Source organism: Equus quagga, chromosome 2 (genome assembly GCF_021613505.1).
Source record: "Equus quagga isolate Etosha38 chromosome 2, UCLA_HA_Equagga_1.0, whole genome shotgun sequence".
NCBI classification, from domain to species: Eukaryota; Metazoa; Chordata; class Mammalia; order Perissodactyla; family Equidae; genus Equus; species Equus quagga.
Genome location: NC_060268.1, coordinates 146119038 through 146140494, shown reverse-complemented (window position 1 = coordinate 146140494; position 21457 = coordinate 146119038). Strand labels below are relative to the sequence as shown.

The 21457-nt window shown below is 40.6% G+C and overlaps 2 protein-coding genes across 2 annotated transcripts in view; one reads left to right on the top strand and one right to left on the bottom strand.

Annotated features, from left to right (window-relative positions):
• Nucleotides 1–553: 553 nt before the first annotated feature.
• Nucleotides 554–17669, bottom strand: IFIT3 (interferon induced protein with tetratricopeptide repeats 3). The gene is made up of 2 exons (XM_046651938.1): nt 17531–17669; nt 554–2899 (listed from the first exon to the last, which is right to left on the bottom strand). Exons 1-2 carry the CDS (start codon nt 17533–17535, stop codon nt 1441–1443), a joined length of 1464 nt encoding a protein of 487 aa, XP_046507894.1. The 5' UTR covers nt 17536–17669; the 3' UTR covers nt 554–1440.
• Nucleotides 17492–21457, top strand: part of LIPA (lipase A, lysosomal acid type) — a 101726-nt gene continuing 97760 nt past the window's right edge. The window contains exon 1 of the mRNA XM_046651960.1: nt 17492–17618. The gene's annotated coding sequence lies outside the window, so the exon portion shown is untranslated. The remainder of the gene's footprint in view (nt 17619–21457) is intronic.

Here is a 21457-nt window from a genome sequence, read left to right as displayed (position 1 = left end):
TTTATTCATTAGCTATAGCTCCCTTCTATCAGCCTCTTACTATGTTATTCCAAGTCATGCCTCAGCAAAATCCAAAATCCATAGTAGGTCCAGATCCTTGAGTTCACTTGGGAATGTCCAAGGTGCATGTATTATGTCTGTGAATGCTAGAGGGCTGCTGTGTGGGGGTTCTTGGTATGAGTTCTAAATTCTAAATTCAGAGAGGCAAACTCATTTAGGGCCATAGTCTTTCTACCACTCACAAATCTAGAAACAAGTTTCTCAATGTTAAACCAGCTACAAAATGATTCTAGAATTTATTTGAAATGTTATATTAATTCCCAGTCTAGGGGAAAAGGAATTTAAAAGGAAAATGTCTGTCAGGGAAGTGGGAGAATCCTGCCTCCCCCCACCACCTTTCCTTAAGTTTCTTATGGCTGGTCAAATAATTAAAAAGACAGGTTAGCAGGAGAAAATCAAACAAGGTTTAATAGCATGTATACATGTGAGAAACTTGGGAGAAACTGAGTAACTCAGCCAACTGGCTGAGGCTGCCTGTTTCAGTATCTTCAGCTACAGACAAGGAGGACATTTGGGGTAGTGATTTGGGTCTTCAAAGGGGAGGAAGGCAACCCACATGAAAATGGAAAAGCACAGCAGCCCTGGTCAACAGGGCCAACTGCTAACTGGGCAATGGTCTCAGCTGAGGCCGCTGGGCTGGAGTGAAAGTCAGTTCCCCAAACCCAAGGATGAGCTGGCTACAGTGAGAGTGTTAGCTCTAAGGAGGAGCTAAAATGGACATGTTGAGAATAGCATGGTATGGCTGTAGAAATTACCCATCATCCCTAGCAAGACAAACTTTCGGAATTAATATTACTCTTAGTCACACATGCAAACCACACAATTACTTCTATCCTGAGTTGAAATTTTTAAATTTATTGTAGCATTATCATCAAGAATACATATTTATTGTATTATCACTATCAAGAATACATATAAATACATGGCTGAAGCCAAGAGCAAGTCATAAGGAATTTTCCAGGGTTAGTCAAAAGCTAGTCTTCCAGGAGGCCAAGAAGGCTAGGTAGTAATGGGATGGAGGATGACATTCTGTTGGTAGGCAGTCACCAATTATGACTCCTGGCATCAAGGACAGAGGTAGGGGATATCTGGTGAACTGAGTGCAAACGGAGAACTAATGAGCATCATGCGGGCCTGAAGCACTGTTTCTGCTAGTAAGTAATTATAAGATCTGCAGACTAGAGAACTATGTGTGGTTGGTATGGATAGGGTGGACAAACATGAGAAAACAGCTCTCTAAAATGTATCTTAAAGCAATAAACAAGGTCATCTTGCCCAGAAAACTCAGATTGGGGAACTCCTGCCTTCCCACCCCTCTCCTCATCATGGCCACCATTTCAGGCTCCCTGACTCTCTGTTCCTTTCCCTCTCTGTTTCAGCTCAGGGATTAGGGAGCTCTCCGAGAATGGACCTGTCTGTGCCCTGGCTCATTTCTTCACTGCTTTCTTCAAGCTCAGATGCTGGCAGGAAAAAGCTGCTTATGCCTGAAGGGCTATTCTTTAGTAGGCGGCCCAGTTCCTTCTCATAACATTCAGCTGCTTGTAGCAGATCTCCATTCCCCTTGTGAATTAATCCTTGTAGATACCAAGAATTTGGTGCATTTTGTGGAAGTTGATTTTCAGCTACATTCTGTAGTTGGTTTTTCATCTTTTCCTTCTCAGCTGATTTTGTGCTTATGGGCAAACCTTCTAAATAATGTTGATCAGCAGTGTCTTCAGTCTTCCCATGATACTCCTGAAAGTTGCAATAGTGCTGATGGAGTTGTTGCCTCCCAGTGTCAGGGAGCTCCTTAGTGAATGGTATCAGATAACATTCTTCTGTTTCCAGCTCAGTGAGATCAGAGTATGCATACAGAGAATTTAGTCCCTTCTCCTTAGCTTTAATCAAATAGTCCATGGCATAATCTCTTAGTTCTTTAATCTTCTCGCTATTCCCACTAGCTTCAGATTCTCCTGTTTTCTGAATTTGTTTGACTTTTCCCATATAGCAGCACCCAATCTGGTAATAGAGGTAGCCATTGTTTGGCATGAATTCTAATGCCTTTAGAAACAGTTCAATAGCTTTGTCTAGATCACCTTTTTTTTGGTAAAATTTGGCTGCCTGGCGAAGGACATCTGTTTGGCAAGGAGCTTTCTCTAGGGCCTCTTCAACCAACAGCTCCCCTTCAGCTTCTTTATTCCCCTTCTGCAGTTTCAGGGCAAGGAGAACTTTGACATACTGATTGTCAGGACTCAGCTCAATGGCCTCCTTCAGAACATTGACAGAGCATTGCTTCTGTGGTTTTTCATCTAGACAGTATGTCGCGATGGCCAGTCCGGAGGTGAATTCTGGATTGTTGGGTTTCTCTTCCAGAGCCTTCTCAAAACACACCTTCGCCCTTTCATTTTGCTTTCCTCCACACTTTAGCAGTGTCCACCCTTCTTCACAGTCAAGCTCAGGACACTCAATACTATAAGGATTTGAAAACTTCTCACACACTTGTTTCACCTTGTCTATGTAAATCTGAGCTTCCAAGAGTCTGCCCATGTGATAGTAGACCCAGGCATAGTTTCCCCAGGTGACCAGACTTCTGATTTCTGCTTGGTCAGCGTGCTCTCGCTGGATTAACTCCTCAGCTTGCCGTAAGCATTCCAGGGCTGCCTCATTTTGGCATTTGTGATATTTTATGTAGGCCAACAAGTTGTACATTGTAGCTTTGAACTCAGTGTTTAAAAATTCAATCTGGTTACACACTCTATCTTCTAGGTCATGTGAGATGCCTTCTTTCTTAAATAGGTTCCACGTGAAATGGCATTTTAGCTGTGGAAGGATTTTCTCCAGAGAATTCCTGTTGATGTCACTGTGAAGAAAATAAACATGGTCATTGTGATGTGTACCTGCCAAGCATTGCATCTTGTGATGCAATTATAGGTTAATCTTGTGTGGCTATGATATGCCCACATATCTAGTTAAACGTTAGTTCTAAGTATATCTGAGAGGGTGTTCCTAGAAGAGATTAGCATTTGAATTAGTAGACTGAGCATCATCCAACCTTTTGAGCCCCTGAGTAGAACTAAGAGGCAAAGGAAGTGTGAATTTGCTCTCTCTGCCTGGCTGCTGAGCTGGGACATTGATCTTCTCCTCCCTTCAGACTGGGACTTACACCATAGGCTTGTTCTCAGGCCTTCACACTCAGATTAGAGCTTACACCATTAGCCCTCAGTTCTTAGGCCTTTGAACTCAGAATGGAACTACACCATTGGCCTCCCTGGGTCTGCAGCTTGCAGACAATGGATCATGGGATGTCTCAGCTTCCATAATCATGTGAGCCAAATCCTCATAATAAATTTCTCTCTCTCCCATTCTAAATATATATATATATATATGTTTTCTTTAAATATATATAAAGTATACATTTTAGCTTTATATTTCTATATATAGAAAATATATATAAATGTTTTCTTTAAATATATACTAATATATATTATATATATAAGTATATTTATATATATAAAGTATATATATTAGGTGAGAATCGTTTTAACAAATAAGGGCAGTATAAAAAAGTTTGACTTGAAAAATAAAAAAAGAAAAATGGATAAAAATAAATATCCTTACAAATTATTGTAGAAATAATACAAAAGAGGGTTAAAATTCTTGATGAGGAAAACTAAAGTGTGTCCAATTATATAAAGGCTCTTCCCTTGCAAGAAATAGGGATAACGCTGAAGATCTAGTCTTGTTTCACTGCTGAAAAATGTACAAAATAGAAAAACCAGTCAAGGTCAAATTTTGTTGTGAGCCCACTGCTTATACCTGCCTACTTTTGATGTGAAGAAAATTAATGACCACGGTGCAAGACAGAGCCAATGGTAGGACAGCCAAGAGTTCTCCACCCAGGAGTCCATCCTCCATTAACCTTCAAGTAAAAGCTGAAGAAAAGCAAGCCCTAGTGATGTCTGAGTTCTGCAGTTGGCTGACTGAATTTCCTCCTTTGTAGAGCTCAGAATAGTTCAGTTCTTGGCCAGGAGAAACACGGAAGAGCCTGGAACAATTGTATTTAGCAAATGCCTGCTGCCTCTTCCCAACTTTCGTGGGTTGGTCCTGACATCAACCAGCAGCATATGTATATGTGTATGTATATATATATATATATATCCTATTGGTTCTAATTCTCTGAGAACCTTGACTAATACACACCCCTAAGTTGTCCTAGACAAAAGAAGGGGTGCTTCCTACATTCACCTTTCTACAGCTATGGTCTGTGTAAGAACCTGCAAAGCACATCACTGTGTGAGCAGATATGTAGGAAGTGAGGTAAAGCAGATGAGAGGAGAACACTGCAGTGAGAGGAACGGGGAGCTCTTGTCCTGCTCAGTTACTAAGTCAGGGCTCAGTCCTCCACATGCTGGGTAAGGTTTGTTTAGTCATCCAACAACCCTGCACAGTGCTACCTCTTTGTGTTACTTTGACAAAGCTGGAGGCATCACAATCCCTGACTTCAAAACATACTACAAAGCTACAGTAATCAAAACAGCATGGTACTGGTACAAAAACAGATGCACGGATCAATGGAACAGAATTGAAAGCCCAGAAATAAAACCACACATCTATGGACAGCTAATCTTTGATAAAGGAGCTGAGGGCCTACAATGGAGGAAAGAAAGTCTCTTCAACAAATGGTGCTGGGAAAGCTGGACAGCCACATGTAAAAGAATGAAAACCAACCACTCTTTTTCACCATTTACTAAAATGAACTCAAAATGGATCAAAGACCTAAAGATTAGGCCTGAAACAATAAGTCTTCTAGAAGAGAATATCAGCAGTACACTCTTTGACATCAGCTTCAAAAGAATCTTTTCGGACACCATAACCCCTCACATGAGGGAAATAATAGAAAGAATAAACAAATGGGACTTCATCAGACTAAAGAGCTTCTTCAAGGCAAGGGAAAACAGGATTGATACAAAAAAACAGCCCACTAATTGGGAAAAAATATTCACAAGTTATTTATCCGACAAAGGGTTAATCTCCATAATATACAAAGAACTCACACAACTCAACAATAAAAAAATCAAACAACCCCATTACAAAATGGGCAGGGGACATGAACAGACATTTCTCCAAAGAAGATATACGGATGGCCAATAGACACATGAAAAGATGCTCATCATCACTAATAATCAGGGAAATGCAAATCAAAACTACACTAAGATATCACCTTACACCTGTTAGAATGGCAAAAATATCCAAAACCAAGGCTGACAAATGTTGGAGAGGCTGTGGAGAAAAGGGAACCCTCATACACTGGGAATGCAAACTGGTGCAGCCACTGTGGAAAACCGTATGGAGATACCTCAAAAAGTTAAGAATAGAAATACCTTATGACCCAGCCATCCCACCCCTGGGTATCTATCCTAGGAACCTGAAATTAGCAATTCCAAAAGTTCCATGCATCCCTATGTTCATCGCAGCATTATTTACAATAGCCAAGTCATGGAACCAACCTAAGTGCCCAGCAACTGATGATTGGATAAAGAAGATGTGGTATATATATACAATGGAATACCACTCAGCCATAAAAAAGGACAAAGTTGTCCCATTCACAACAACATGGATAGACCTTGAGGGTATTATGTTGAGTGAAATAAGCCAGACAGAGAAAGATGAACTCTGTATGACTCCACTCATAGGTGGTAGTCAACATATGGACAAAGAGAACTGATCGGTGGTTGCCAGGGGAAAGGTGAGTTGGGGGAGGGCACTAGGGGTCAAGTGGTGTACCTACAACATGACTAATAATGATGTACATCTGTAATTTCACAAGGATGTTAACTTTCATAACCTTAAAAAAAAAAAAATAAAGGCTATCCTGGCCCTCTTTGCCCCCAGGGCTCACAGCTGGTTAGAAGGAACCATGTAAAGAAATGAAAGCCCAGGGATAGTTGCCACCATGCTATGTGATATCTCTTCATCTCTCCCACCACCTCCCTGCAGTCACACATAGACCCTGCAGGCTTGGTTTCAGTCTGACTGAAGTAGTCTCCCTGACATAGGCCAGATCGCCAGAAAGAATGAATTTGTTTCGAGAAAGAAACTAAACAAAATTGACAAATTTGTCTTTTGTAGTTGGAAGACACCAAGAGAGATCGCTTGACTAGATAAAGTTAAATAAGTTATACAAGTTCTCAGTGTGTGTTCTCACATCTTTGTTTGCCTAGGGCCTGAGGTATGTTTTACTGAGTTTGTGCTCCTCCTTTCTTACCAGTAGATTCTTGGCACCATAAGATTGGAAAGTACCTCCAGAAATCACTAAACCCAGTGTTGTTCATATTTTTGGATTTCACAGACTAGCACAATTTCAGAAAAAAGTTATGAACCAAATAGGACTGCCAACTTATTTGGCAATACAGTGATATGGGGAGAAAATTCATCCCCAAAGACATCAATCGTCCTTACCAATATTTTATTTTTATTTTTTTTTAAAAAGGGAGCATTTTTATTATCATTGAAGAAGTAAGAAGGATATAATCTCAGAATAATGGGAAGTTCTTTAAAATGCCAAAATATATTTTGCTTTATGAGGAGCCACTGAGTTTATTTGCAGTTTACCGTGGATCAGCACCGGCCCCCACACCACTGCTGCAAGTGCTCTGATCTACTTGCTGTCTCTCTCTCCAGCAATGCTCATCGAACCATTTCTGACCCAATATGATTACATGTCAAATGCTTTATAGTGAGAGATGCAGAGGCAAGGGAATCAATCCAAGGCAAGAGAAGAGGGGAAAGATGCTGTCTATGTACATATCCTCTTTATATGTGTGCCTCTTTTCTTGGCAGTCTTTTTCATGCTCTTGGTCCCTGGCTATAGCACCACAATGCCAATATCTTCCCTCTCCATTCTAGAGTTTTCCAATTTGGCTTCATCTGAGGATTCTAGTTGCCCTCTAAGGAGGACTACAGGTCATAACTCAAGTTAGCAATTACTAGAAAATAAATATTGAGAAAATTATAAAGATGGTCACTGAACAAATCTCTTTATAACTGTTAATACAACTAAAACATAATAAAGGCATTTTAATGTTTCAACATCAGTTAACTTTACTCATTGCCGAATTAGAAAGTTTACAGAGAGGAAGGAAAAGTGTGGGCTTCAGAGAAATAAAATGTGTCTGCAGATTAGTAGGTGTATGTAAGTGCCTGGAAATAATAGCTGAACATTCTAAGGATAGATAGAGGTATTCATCCAACTTCTCAGTGAGCCTACAGAAAGACAGGTGACTGGATGTTTTTGCTTCAACAAAAACCAGAACCCATCTTGCCAGTTTGATAACACTATTTCTTTTTTCCCCTGTGTTAGTAATGTAGGCTTTGACATAGCCATGTAGGGGAGCAGAATTTGCCTCCCCAAAATATGCCTCTTTGGCATAAGGATTATTTTAAAGAAGCTACAGACACAGAAAAAGTTCTGAAAACTGAGTAAGTTACCCTTTTGTAACAGACATTTACGTTTTATGTAAATGTCATTTACTCCATTTCAGGGTGTTTCTAAACCAGGAAGAAGGGCATGACTAAATCTTTAGAAACTCTTACCAGTGGAGAAGGCAATGACTTAAATTTGCATAACAACCTTACCATTGTTTGCTATGCCTTTCCTGGTATCCACTCATAATTGACTCCCCATCCCCAGCATCTTCTTTTGTCCTTAGCTGAAGACAGACAGCATTTAAGGTGATGGTTTCCACCATTTCTGGGTGTTGCTCAGTTTTTCTGGATCTCTCCCATGTATACATGTTATTAAACTTTTGGTTATTTTTCTCCTTTTAAGCTGTCTTATGTCAATTTAATTATTAGGCCAGCCAGAGAACCTAGAATGGGATAATGAAAATTTTTCCTCCCCCACATCAGTAAACCAGAGGGGTCTTACCAAACTAAACTTTTAAGCATGTATTGATGAAGATTCTCTCTCCAAAATTAAACATATTCCAACCCTGTCATATATAAGCTTTAGGAGATGTCAATTGCTCAAGAAAGAGTAGAGCAAACAGAAAGGCTCACTCAATATTTCTGAACCCATGAGAGAGCCTGAGCATGGAACTCTTGGGGACATTCCATCCACAGAACTACTTCACCAATGTTAGAGCTGACCATGCTAAAAAATTTATGGTTACATTGAATAGTTTATTCAGGAAGGTAGCCAACCATTTATGTGGCTTCATGATTATAATAAAACCTATTGAAACTTGGAATTCAGGTCTGTTGATTTTTCCTAAGCCTTCCTCCCTAGGTCTCCAATTTGATTAGGTATTTGATACCTGATCTCTCCTTGAAGTAAAATTTGGAACAAAGTATATTGGACCAGGAGTGCTAAGATCTGAATAAGAAGAAACATTAAACCCAGAGCTAGAGTCCAGGAGGTTTGCCTTAAAAAACTATTGCCTTGGTGGATGAATTGCTTATAAATCTAGTATAATGGTTAAAAGACAAAAGTTTTAAAAATAACTATAACTACAATTGTTAATGTATATCCAAGATAAAAAGATATAAATTGTGACATCAAAAATATGAAATGTGGGGAAAGGGGAAAGTAAAAAGGAAGAGTTTTAGTATGTGTTCAAACTTAAGTTATCAGCTTAAAATAGACTGTTATAAATATGAGATGTTTTATATAAACCTCATGGTACCCACAAAGCAAAAACCCATAATGGATAGGCAAAAGAACAGACAAAGGAATCTAAGTGTACTACTACAGAAAATCATCAAATCACAAAGAAAGAGAGCAAGAGAAGAAGAACAAAGGAATTACAAAACAGCCAGAAAATAAATAACAAAGTGGTAATAGTAAGTCCATAACTATTAATAATTACTTTAAATATAAATGGACTGAATTCTCCAATCAAAAGACATGGAGTGGCTGAATGGATAAAAAATAAGAGCCAACTATATGCTGTGAAGGGGTTCAGAACAGGCCTCCACAACATGTGCCACCTTGGCATGTGGAATATTTCGAGCTTAAGGCAATTGAAACCCTGCAGGCTCAAGAGAAACTTTTATCTCTCCCTTAAAGAATTTAATTTGGGAGCCTTGCCCATAATAAGAGTTATCACCAGAAATAAATTTTTATGACCTAGCTGTATGGTGGGGCAAATCTGTAATCCTGAACATCTACTCTTCTTATCATCCTGGGAATTTCCCTCCTTCCCTCTGAAACCTCAGGCCTCTATTGCATTCCTTAGCACAAGATGGCATGTATACTTCATTTTACCTTTTAGTCTCTGAACTTCTCATGTTTGTGGGGTCTCTGACTCTCTCATGTGTGTGGGGTTCCCATATGTACACAATTAAATTTGATTTTCTCCTGTAAATCTGTCTCCCATCAATTTAATTCTTAGACCAGCCAGAAGAAACTAGGAGGGTAGAGAAAAATTTCTTCCTTCCCCATAGTTGCCTTCAGCTTTAAGGACACACACAGACTGACAGTGAGAGGATGGAAAAAGATATTCTATGCACAACAAAAGAAAGCAGGGTTAGCTATAGTTATATTGGACAAAATAGACTTTAAGCCAAATATTGTAATAAGAGGCAAAGAATGTCATTGTTTACTGATAAAGGGGTCAATCCAACAAGAGGATATAATATTTGTAAATATTTATACACCCAACATATGAGCACCTAAATACATAAAGCAAATGTTAATAGACCTGAGGAAAGAAATAGCCACCAATACAACAATAGTAGAGGACTTCACACTACCCTTTTTCAACAATGGATGGATCATCCAGACAGAAAATCAATAAGGAAACATTGGATTTAAGCAATATGTTCAATCAGACGGACTTAGACATTTACAGAATATTGCATCCAACAGCAGACGAATGTGCGTTTTTCTCAAGCACACATGGAACAGTCCCCAGGATAAATCATATGTTAGGCCCCAAAACAAGTCTTAATAAAACTTAAGAAAACTGAGATCACATCAAGCATCTTTTGTGACCAGTATTATTCAGCCATAAAAAAGAAGGAAATCCTGCCATTTGTGACAACATGAATGGAACTTGAGGACATTATGATGAGTGAAATGAGCCAGATAAAGACAAATACCGCATAACATCACCAATATGTGGAATCTGAAAAAAAAGTCAAACTCATAGAAACAGAGTAGAATAGTGGTTGGCAGGGGTGGTGGGGTTGGGGGAGGGTGGAAGAAATAGGGAAAGGTTGGTAAAAGGGTATTCAGCTGTAAGATGAATAAGGTCTAAGGATCTAATGTCTAACATGGTGACTAAAGTTGAAAACACAGTATTGTAGAACTGAAATTTGCTAAGAGTGTAGAACTTAAATGTTCTCACCAAAAAAAAAAAGATAAATATATGAAGTGATGGATGTGTTAATTAACTAGACAGGGGGTAGAATCCTTTCACAATGTATATGTATATCAAATCACTACAATTTACACTTTAAATATCTTACAATGTTATATGTCAGTTATACATCAGTAAGCTGAAATTTAAAAAAAAATTATCTTAGCAATTCTTGTCCCTATTTCTTCTATGTACTTTAGGTACATGAAATACTCTGGGTTTTTTGTTCCTTTGGATTTTCATTACATATTTATTATGCATTAATTGACATATTTACATATATCATGTAATCGACCTATTCATATGTTAACCTATTTAACTGAGTAGATCAAAATAAAACATTTGAAAATAATTCTGATTTAATAAAAAATAAATTATTGCCTTTTAAAAACCAATATTCCATTTGCCAAGGTTTCCTCACTTACTAATTTATCTCGTGTGTGTTTCTGAAAGTCATTCTAAATACGCTTTATATGTATATTTATAAAATTTAATAAATTACTGAACAGTAATTAAATTCAGATATTTAAAGGAAGGACAAGCAAGCAAGTAGGATGATGGCTGCAGTAACTTGATAAAGAGAATGTCTAAGTTCAGGTGAAACATGAGAAATTGAATGCCTTTCCTACCTGAAGATTCTGTATCTAGTAGAAAACATCAGGGAGGTAGGAGTCCCTGTGGCCCAGGAAGAGATTTCTCATGGCCTTAAGCTGCAGCCATGAGGTTTTGCTGACCAAAGCTATAAAACAGCATTGCTAGTCCTGAGGAAATCTCATTTATAGTCTTTTATAGTCTTTCCTCCTTCTCCTGTTTGCCTACCAGGATGTTGACAGCCTGTTGGCACTGCCCACAGACTCCAGTGTGGATGCCACATCCCCTTCCAGGGCCTAGTCAAAGCCATTACTAGAGCAGAATCTTGAAATTTTCAGAAAGAGGCACTGTTTAAATGGTAAGAGTAGGAGTTTCCAGGAAAATCTCCTCTGAGGCAGCTTGCACCACAGAGGCTTTGGTTATGCTGCCGCTGACTACGTGAAGGAACAGGCAGACCTCATGCCCAGTTAGTTGGTCAGAACAGGCACAACCCAAGGAGCCCATCACTTCAAATAGTAAGCCAAGGAACTCTCCAGAGCAGTGCTTCTTACACTGTAATGTGCATATGGACCAAATCACCTGAGGGTCCTGTTAAAAATCAGATCTGCATTCAGTAGGTCTGGGATGCTGCCTTTGTAGCAACTTTCCAAGGGGTGTTGGACTGGACCACGCTGTTTGTAGCAAGGTTCCAGGAAGACTTCCCTTTTTGGAAATGATTTCCAATCACCGGTTTCTCATCCCCAAAATATCCCTTAAGCAGGCAAGCCTTGCTTTTATGTCAACATTCTCCCCACCCCTTCCACTCCCCACCCACTTTGGGCTTCCTCTACTCACATTTATACACATACAATGCAGGGAGCATTTAGTGTGTATATAAAGTAACTGTGTTCCTCTTTAAATATGCATTCTTTTTCTAGGCCTTATTTCTGATCCACTCAATCAGGATTTCAAAAGGCAGGGCCCAGTAATTTGTATTCTAATAGAACACTCAGGTTGGTTGTGATACAGGGTGTCTGCAACACAGTTTGAGACTCTGCAGACACTTTCTCCCTATTCATAGTTCACAGGGAAGGTCTAGCAGGTCGGTAAGAAGAAGGGTAGGGAGACATACTCCTCAATTCCGAAAGAGCAAATTTCAAGGTAAAAGCGGCCTTATTATGAATTGGAGTTTTGCAGCGCTGAATTAGTCATTAGCATGTTTGCGGAGAAGTAAGTGTGCTCTTAAAATAATCACAACAAAACTCACAAGCCTCTGATTTAGTCCTTTCAAATATAAGAAACAAAAGAGAGACCAGGACCTCTAGTAACTATCCTCCAGGCCCTAGTCCTCATTGACCAGGTTTTGTCTGAAAGGATCTGAGCATGCTCTCCCTCTAGGCTCTCTCAACAAGCCCCCTTCCCTTCCCAGCTGCCAGCTTCCAGCTCTGCTGGAAACGCTTCCCTCAACGTCCTTACGCTGCCTGACCCTGTAAATCAGAAGGAGCCACAAAAATAAAAATGCATGAATTTGTAAGATAGATTTATGATTTAATTAGATAAATGCATATTTATAAGCAAACACTGAATCAGCATACTTCAGGAAGTTGGATGCAAGAACAAGATTTGTGAGAAATTCACAACTTCCTATCAGAGAAGCAGGGAATATTTACCTCATGACGGCTGTTCCCTTGCTATTCTGAAAAGCTGGGGTCCAGGCTGATTTTATTTTCTGCTTGTGCGTTGCAAGCAAATGCTGAAGAGATTTCCACCTAGGACGCTCTCCCTTACGTGTGTGCTTTTATGAAGGAGAAAAGGAAAACGAAACCGATGCAATGTTGTCTGGATTTCTGTTGAGGAGAAACTGAAACTGAATGTGTGAGAGCTGAGTTTATTCTCTGCTGGGGATATTGTTCTACACAGATTTCTTTTTATTTCCCCAAAGATTTATTTTTTTTTCTTTTTCTCCCCAAAGCCCCCTTTACACAGTTGTATATTCTTAGTTGTGGGTCCTTCTAGTTGTGGCATGTGGGACGCCGCCTCAGTGTGGTTTGATGAGCAGTGCCACGTCTGTGCCCAGGATTCGAACCGAGGAAACACCTGGCCGCCTGCAGCAGAGTGCGCGAACTTAACCACTCAGCCACGGGGCCAGCCCCATACACAGATTCTTAACTGTGTTTGAGAATGTAGGGGATCACATTTGGCCACCCCAAAATGTGCCTCCGGCATAAGGATTATTTTGGACTGGTTACTTTTAAAAACTGCAGACGTGGGAGAAGCTCCCAAAAGTAAAATTTACCCTTTGTAAGAGACATTTACAGTTGTAATGGAAATTTCCATCTGTAAGGGTATCACTCTCTCTGTACCAGGAAGAAAGGGGGATGACCTTATTTCTAGAAACTCTTATCAATGTGGAGGGCAACAACTTAAATCTGCATAATAACCTTATTCTTGTTTACTGTGCTTTATGGTAATCTCCCATAACTGACTTCCCCCTACCCCAACTTCCTCCTTTGTCTTTTGCTGAAGATAGTATTTAAGATGAGATCTTCTGCCATTTTGGTGAGTTGCTCCATTTTCCTGAGTGTCTCCCATGTACATGTGTTATAAAGCTTTGTTTGATTTTCTCCTGTTATTCTGTCTCATGTCAATTTAGTTCATAGCCCAGCCAGAAGGACCTAGAGTGAGTAGAGGAAATGTTCTTCCTCCCCTAAAAGAGTTTGTAAAAAAAAAAGGCATTATAGATCCCTTACAGGGGCTGGCACAGTGGTTAAATTTGCATGTTCTGCTTCTCAGTGGCCAGAGGTTCGCCGGTTCAGATCCTGGGTGCAGACATGGCAATGCTTGGCAAAGACCATGGTGTGGTAGGCATCCCACGTATAAAGTAAAGGAAGATGGGCATGGATGTTAGCTCAGGGCCAGTCTTCCTCAGCAAAAAGAGGAGGATTGGCAGTAGTTAGCTCAGGGCTAATCTTCCTCAAAAAAAAAAAAAAAATAGATCCCTCACAGATTATAGGCCCTACTCCCAGAGATTCTGATGTACTCTGGGGGTAGGCTTGGGCTCAGGAATCTGCATTTTTAGAAGCACTGTGGAAATTGTGTTGCAGGAGTCCTGTACCACATTTTGAGAAGCACGGTCCTCGAGGTATTTTGAAAAGCAGTTTCCTGCTTACTTGTGGGAGATAATGTTGATACCAGCTCAACATAAGGTTGACATAGGGGAAGCCATATTGTAGAAAAGAAACCATATAGTACTTTGAATGACCTCTGACTAACTAACCCAGCTGGATTTGCACCCTCCAGGAGATCTGCCTGCTCTGTAGATTTTATGACTGATGCTTGTGCACGTACCTCCTAGCTGTGATAAGATGATAACTTCATTCTTTTGAGTTCCTTAGGAATGTGATGACCCCCTGAACAGAGAGTCTATACTGATAGCCATCATCAGTGAAAACTGAAAGATCTTGTGTGGCGAATCCTAGGTCAACACTCCTAACCCCCTCCCACTGGCCTATATAACTGCTTCTAGATTCTGTGTCTCCCTTAAGATGGTAATTTTTGAAATCAGTCGGCCATCTTCCCCTTTGCTAGCAAGTTGTAATAAAATGCCCTGTTTCTGCCACTGTCTTGCCTCTTGACAATTCGCTTTTGTCTCCCAGTGAGCAGATCATGCCCTTTGGGTGGTAACAATGTAATGTATCAAACAGTGAGTCAGACAATCTAGAATAGAGGAAAATAACCACAGGACACCTCGATTTTGGTTATCTCTTTGACTACCTCTGGGATATTTGTTGAGTGATATCACTTTGCCTCATTTTCTCACTTTTAAATTGTCCTGGAATGCATTTCCTTTTTCCTTCCATCCAAACTATAAGAAAACTATGCCCTGGGGAGATCCACATTTACCTTCTAAGGTATGGCTCTGGGCACTCTAGGGAGTCACCAAAGCATTAAGACATTTCACCCTTTTGGCCTTTGAACACAGAGGCATAAAATGCTCAGCACTAGACTTTGGGACCTCAGACACTCCACCTGACCTCCTGGGAAAGTAGTTTGCCCTCTGAGCCCTATTTGGCTCATGTAGAAAATAAGCCTAATGAAAAAATAATAGTCCTAGGGGCTGGCCCAGTGGCATAGAGGTTAAGTTTGCATTCTCCACTTTGGTGGCCCGGGGTTTGCAGGTTCAGATCCTGGGCATAGACCTAGCACCACTTGTCAAGCAATGCTGTGGCAGCATGCCATATAAAATAGAGGAATATTGGCACAGATGGTAGCTCAGTGACAATCTTCCTCAAGCAAAACGAGGAAGATTGGCAACGGATGTTAGCTCAGGGCCTATCTTCCTCACATACACAGAAAAATAACAGTTCGTCCTTCTTGGGGCTATTGGGAGGATGATAGGAGATAATGGAAGTGAAGCACTTAATAGAATGCATGACTAACTACTGATCACATAGAAACTGTTACCACCATGATCACTGCTATAGTAGTGTTACAATTTTAAGTATGTGAAGGAAGAAACAGAATTTCTTAGTGGATGGGGCAGAGGAGGACACTCATCAGCCAACTGGCAGGTGCCACGCGTTCCCCAGGTGGTTTTCCCCTTTGGCAATTTTCAATGCTGCTGGGAGAAGCAGCCCAACCTCCCCCTGTCCCTACAGCATCTGGGACACAGGGCAGCTTGATGTGAGATTCAATCCAACATGGTTCAAAGAGGCCCCATTAGACTTCCTGAGGTCAGTGGCTCTTGACACACCCAAGCATAGATCATTGTATTTTTTGTTTGTTTGTTTTGTTTGTTTGTTTCTTGAGGGAGATTAGCCCTGAGCTAACATCTGCTGCCAATTCTCCTCTTTTTGCTGGGGAAGACTGGCCCCGAGCTCACATCCGTGCCCATCTTCCTCTACTTTATATGTGGGACGCCTACCACAGCATGGCTTGCCAAGTGGTGCCATGTCCGCACCCGGGATCCCAACCGGCGAACCCTGGGCCACCCAAGTGGAACATGTGCACTTAACTGCTGCACCACCAGCCGTCCCCGAGCACAGGTCATTGTAAAACCACTTGGGCAGACTGGCTGCCAAGGCTCTGGGCAGTGTCAAGCTATTTGGTCAACCCCATTCGTGCAGGCACAATTAACATAACTCATGGCCAGGAATCCATTATGTAGAAAAGGGTAACCTGAGGCACTTGGCAGTGAATTCCTCTTACCATCCCCAAATATGAGCCTGCAGAGCATTTGGGAACCCTTGGGTCTTCCTTCTCTCAGTCATTGAGTAGTCACTAGGATCCTCCATCCCCAGGCAATCAAGCCCTCAATCCCTCCCCATAGGTGTTTGATGGGAAAGCCTTCTTTTTCTCTGAGCTCAGTCTTTCCTGAGGCTCTATCCAATGGCAGAACTTGAGCAGGTCTATATTCATATTTTTTTAAATCGTTTACTAAGATTATACTTTGTATACAATAAAATGAACCCATTTTAAGTATACAGTTTGAGGAGTTTTGACAAATGTATATACCCATGTAACCACCACTACTATTTCCTTATAGGCTCTTTGTATCACCCACAGAGATTCCCGGGTGTGCCTTCCTAGTCTATCCCAATCCCAGTCTCCACCATCCCCAGGCATCCATTGATCTGCTTTCCATCACTGGAAATGAGGTCAGTATTAGAAAAGAGATTAGGTCATTATGTTTTGAAGATAAATTAGTTTTTTGCTGCTAGCCAGCTGTCATCAGAGCAATATAAAGAGATACTCCATGCTTTGAGTTTTATTTTTACATAAGAAATGGAAAAATGCCCAACTGTGGGAATCATTTCTTACACTTCCCACCATGAATTGATTAGACTTTCAGGGCAAAATTCCACTCAACGTGAGTTGGGTTTGCGCTACCAGTTCTTTCTTTAATGATATCTGCTGAAAAGAAAAATTTCTTTTTTTTTTGAGGACGATTAGCCCTGAGCTAACATCTGCTGCCAATCCTCCTCTATTTTGCTGAGAAAGACTGGCCCTGAGCTAACATCCGTGCCCATCTTCCTCTACTTTATACATGGGACTCCTGCCACAGCATGGCTTGACAAGCAGTGTATAGGTCCACACCCAGGATCTGAACCAGCAAACCCCAGGCCACTGCAGTGGAATGTGGAAACTTAACCACTGTGCTACTGGGCTGGCCCCAGAAATGCTTTATTTTAAAATTACAAGAAGAAAGCCTCTTAGTCCTTTCAAAGAAAACAACAACGGAAAAGCCCATAGAAAGTAAATCCCTTCGATTTGAACTTTGAATCAGCAAACATTGTGCCTGATTGGATCCACCCACTCCTGCCAAGCCTCCCTCACATCCCAGCTTCTGCCTCCCAGCTCCACCCAGTGAACAGTTCTAGAAGCTTAGGGAGCTTGAGTGTGTATACTAGAAAAGCAACAGAAATAAAAAGTGCCCATACTGATAAAGGTATGTTTAGTCCATAAACAACAGGACAACTCAGAAACATGCCTACACCAGAGAAACAGCTTACAGTTTGCATTCAAGATCAAGAATGCTTATACATTGGTATTTCACTGACCTCATGACTGCGATCTGCTTCTCTGCTCTTCTGAAAAGCCGGGATCCAAGCTGATTTGCTCTTCGGAAATCTTTCCAGTCTGGCTCAAGTAAGTGCTGCAAAAGCTATATAAATGGAAAGTGGGGGTAATAGGAATGCATCAGCTGATGCTTTCTCCCTGTTTCTGAGCTGTTATGAAAGGGAAGGGGAACTGGAAAGTGAAACTGATCTAAAATCAAGAGGAAGGAAATGAAACTTAAGGTTGAGATCTCTGAAGACTCAGTCGAAGTATGTTGGTTAAAATCATGACTCTGGGGGCCGGCTGGTGGCCCAGAGGTTAAGTTCGCACGTTCTGGTTTGGCAGCCCACGGTTCACAGGTTGGGATCCCGGGTGCAGACATGGCACCGCTTAGCAGGCCATGCTGTGGTAAGCGTCCCACATATAAAGTAGAGGAAGATGGGCACGGATGGGAGCTCAGGGCCAGTCTTCCCCAGCAAAAAGAGGAGAATTGGCAGCAGATGTTAGCTCAGGGCTAATCTTCCTCAAAAAAAAAAAAAAAATTGTGACTCTGAACTATAGTTTGAGGGAATATGAAAGCACTCCCAGGACTCTGTCCAGATCTAGTCTTGGCCCTAGGAAACTGCATTTTAAAATAAAGGCTGTAGGAGATGCTGCTGCTGGGGTTTCTGGGACCACATAGTGAGAAAAACCATTCCAGAATATTTTGTAAAAAGTAGTTTCATGCAGTAAATATACTTGTGGGAGACAATTTGCTTCTGGAGACCTGGGTTTAATTCTGTGTTCAGTTTACTAGCTCTGGGGTTATCCATGAGTCAAATCACTGAGCCTGAATTTCCTTTTTGCCCCATACTCATCTAGGAAGCCACCTTGGAGTGAACCCCAAGCAGTTTAAATCTTGGAGTTCTAAGGCAGTCATTTAGTTTTCCCAGCTGTAAAATGGGAAGTAGTAAGACATGTAATATTGTTTAATGGCTGGCTGGCTAGCTGCTAAATTTATGTATTTATGCTTCGAGCAGTGAAGGAGTGGTATCACTCGGAGAGACTTTGTTTTTCATTTTTATAAAATTTCCTAGCCATGATGTAAATATTCATAAAAACCTAGGGAGTATAGTCCTCATGTCTGAGTTGATGAAGGAATTGTCAGTTAGGTAGGAGAAAGACTCTGTAGGGGAGGAAGAACCATTCCCCTACCCTCTAGGTCCTTCTGGCTGGTCTAAGAATTGAATGGACATGAGACAGAATAATAGGAGAAAATTAGACAGAGATGAATAACATGCGTACGTGGGAGAAACCCAGGAAATCTGAGTAAGTTGCCAAAATGGTGGAAGCCACTACCTTAAATACCATCTTCAGCTAAGGACAAAGGAGGATGTTGTGGAGAGTGGTTTGAGACTTCAGAGGGGCAGAAGGCAATTTACATGGAGGTGGAAAGGCAAATGTTGATAAACAAATGTTGACCGTGCCTTGCAAAGACAATGAGAGTTGGAGAGGACTTTCATTAAAAAGGTTCTTGTTAGGTTCCTCCCTGTCTATCACGCCTAGTTTATATTATGCTATAGTTATCTTACGGTATCAGCTCCTTCCAGGAACAGGCCTTCTCTCTTACATTCTTTTAGGCAGTTAGGGGGAAGGTCAAAGTTTCTTCCTGAGTCTTTTGTTCTTAAAAAGTAGTCAAGCCAAGGAGACACATTTGGAGGTGGCAAATTCTGATGCCCCACAGCTCCTTCCATTCTGAAGCTGCAGAAGGCAGAGACTTCTGTATAACACAACTGACACACGTGTTTTCCAACAACTGGAGTATCGTAAGATACTTTCAGTTGAGAGGTTGTTGTCATGTCCAGTGAAAGTGAGCTGCAACTTGGAAGGACCTATAATTCTGATTGGTTGTCTTCCTTAACAGTTTGTTATCCTGGTAGTAATAAAGTGACATACCTTGATAAAAGTAAACAATACTTGATAAATACTGTGATACTATGAAAGGTATAAATACCACCCTTACACCCAAGTAAGGGGACCCTGCCCTTGGTGCTGTGCTTTAGAGGGCCCCACATTTCACAGACACAAAAAATGTAAATTTTTAAAAGAACACATGGCATCTCTGTTACTCAGAATCTGTTGCTTAATCCTGGCATGGTTGGACTTGGTACCCTGAACGTCCAGCTCAGGGAAAACGTATGTCTATCTCTTGACTTCTTGGCTCAAAATGAAAGGAAATTGAATTGTATCATGAAAGTTTCTGCATTGTGAGGATGCAGGTTTTAGAGACAGACACTGCTTGGAGTACAGAGAAGATGTGAGCGGCAGAAGCAGTTAGATCAGAGTAAAGGAAAATTTACTGAACTGGTCAAAGCCTTCCTCTCAACCTGGATGTAATAGGTTCTTGCATAATGAAGAATTATTTTCCAGCACAGTAGCACCAGCTGCCTATTTTTTTGCTTCTCTTCTTATTCTAATTCCTGGCTCAAGAAGCACTCATGAATTAGTGTGGTGTTTGCAACAGTTGCGTATGGTAGTTGAATAACATTCTGCTTACTAAGAAATTCACAGTACTCTAAAACGTGTACACTTGTAGATTTAGATTTAGATATTGAGTCAAATTTTCTTCTGCATTTGGACTCTTCCTTTGGGAAATTTACTGATGAATGGTTCCTGGGTATGGGTGTTTAAAAATAAAATCATGTGGGAACAGATTTTCATATCCATCCTCTATTCAGAAAATAGAATACAGAATATCTCTAACATATGTATTGAGTGAAAAGCAATGACAGTATTTACAAAGCTGGTCATAAGAAGGACATGATACAATGAAAACAAACTTAGAGTTAAAAATAGAAGATGATGAAAGAAAAGCTTGCTTTCTTTTTATACATTTGAAACGAGTGCTCATTCCCTATTCTATATTGAAATATAATTCACATACCATACAATGCAGCCATTCAAAGTGTGCAATTGAAGAGTTTTCAGCATTTCACAGAGCTGTGAACTGTCACCATAATCAGTTTTAGAACATTCTCATTACCCCCAAAAGAAACCCCATACTCCTTTGCTATCATCTCCAGTCCTCTCATTTTCTCCCAGCCCTAGGCAACCACTAATCTACTTTCTGTCTGTATAAATTTGCCACCTCTGGACATTTCCTGTAAAGAGAATCGAATAATCTGTGACCTTTCATGACTGGCTTCTTTCATTTAGCCTAATGTTTTCAAGGTTCGGCTGTGTTGTGCATGTATCAGTAAGTACTTCATTTATTTGTATTACCAAATAATACTCCACTGTATGGATGTACATTATTTAATATATCAGTTCATTGGTTGATGGATCCACTTTTGAATATTATAAATAATGCTACTATGAACATTCATATACAAGTTTAGGTGAATATGTTTTCATTTCTCTTTGGGTATATACCTAGGGATGGAATTGCTGTGTTATATGGTAACTCGACATTAAACCGTCTGAGGAGCTTCCAGACTGTTTTCCAAAGTCATTGCACCAGTTTACATTAAAGATATTAGTCAGCTTCCTTGTTTGCAGCCTCCCAAGAAGGTGTAGATTACCAGCAAGGAGGCAGCTGCTCTGTAAATTCTAAGGAAAATGTCTAATTAGTCAAATTAAGTTATCTCTCCCCCAAAATAAATGATGGAGGAAATGGTGGAGGAAGGGAGGAAACAGGAGCATGTGGTCTCTACTTGGAACCCACATTTCCCAGATTGGCATCCAAGGTTGAAGATGCACATGGTAAGGATCCTAACAGTCTTATTTCTGTTTATCTTTAGGATTCTAACACTTCCATGCTTCTGGTCTTAGTGGAAGCAGATTGTGCAAGTCAGTTGACCAGAGGTGGGAGGAAAGATGAAAGTGGAGCGTGACTCAAGGTTGGCTGCCCCAGGGACTGTGTTTGAGCCCTACGGAAAAAGGCGCTACTA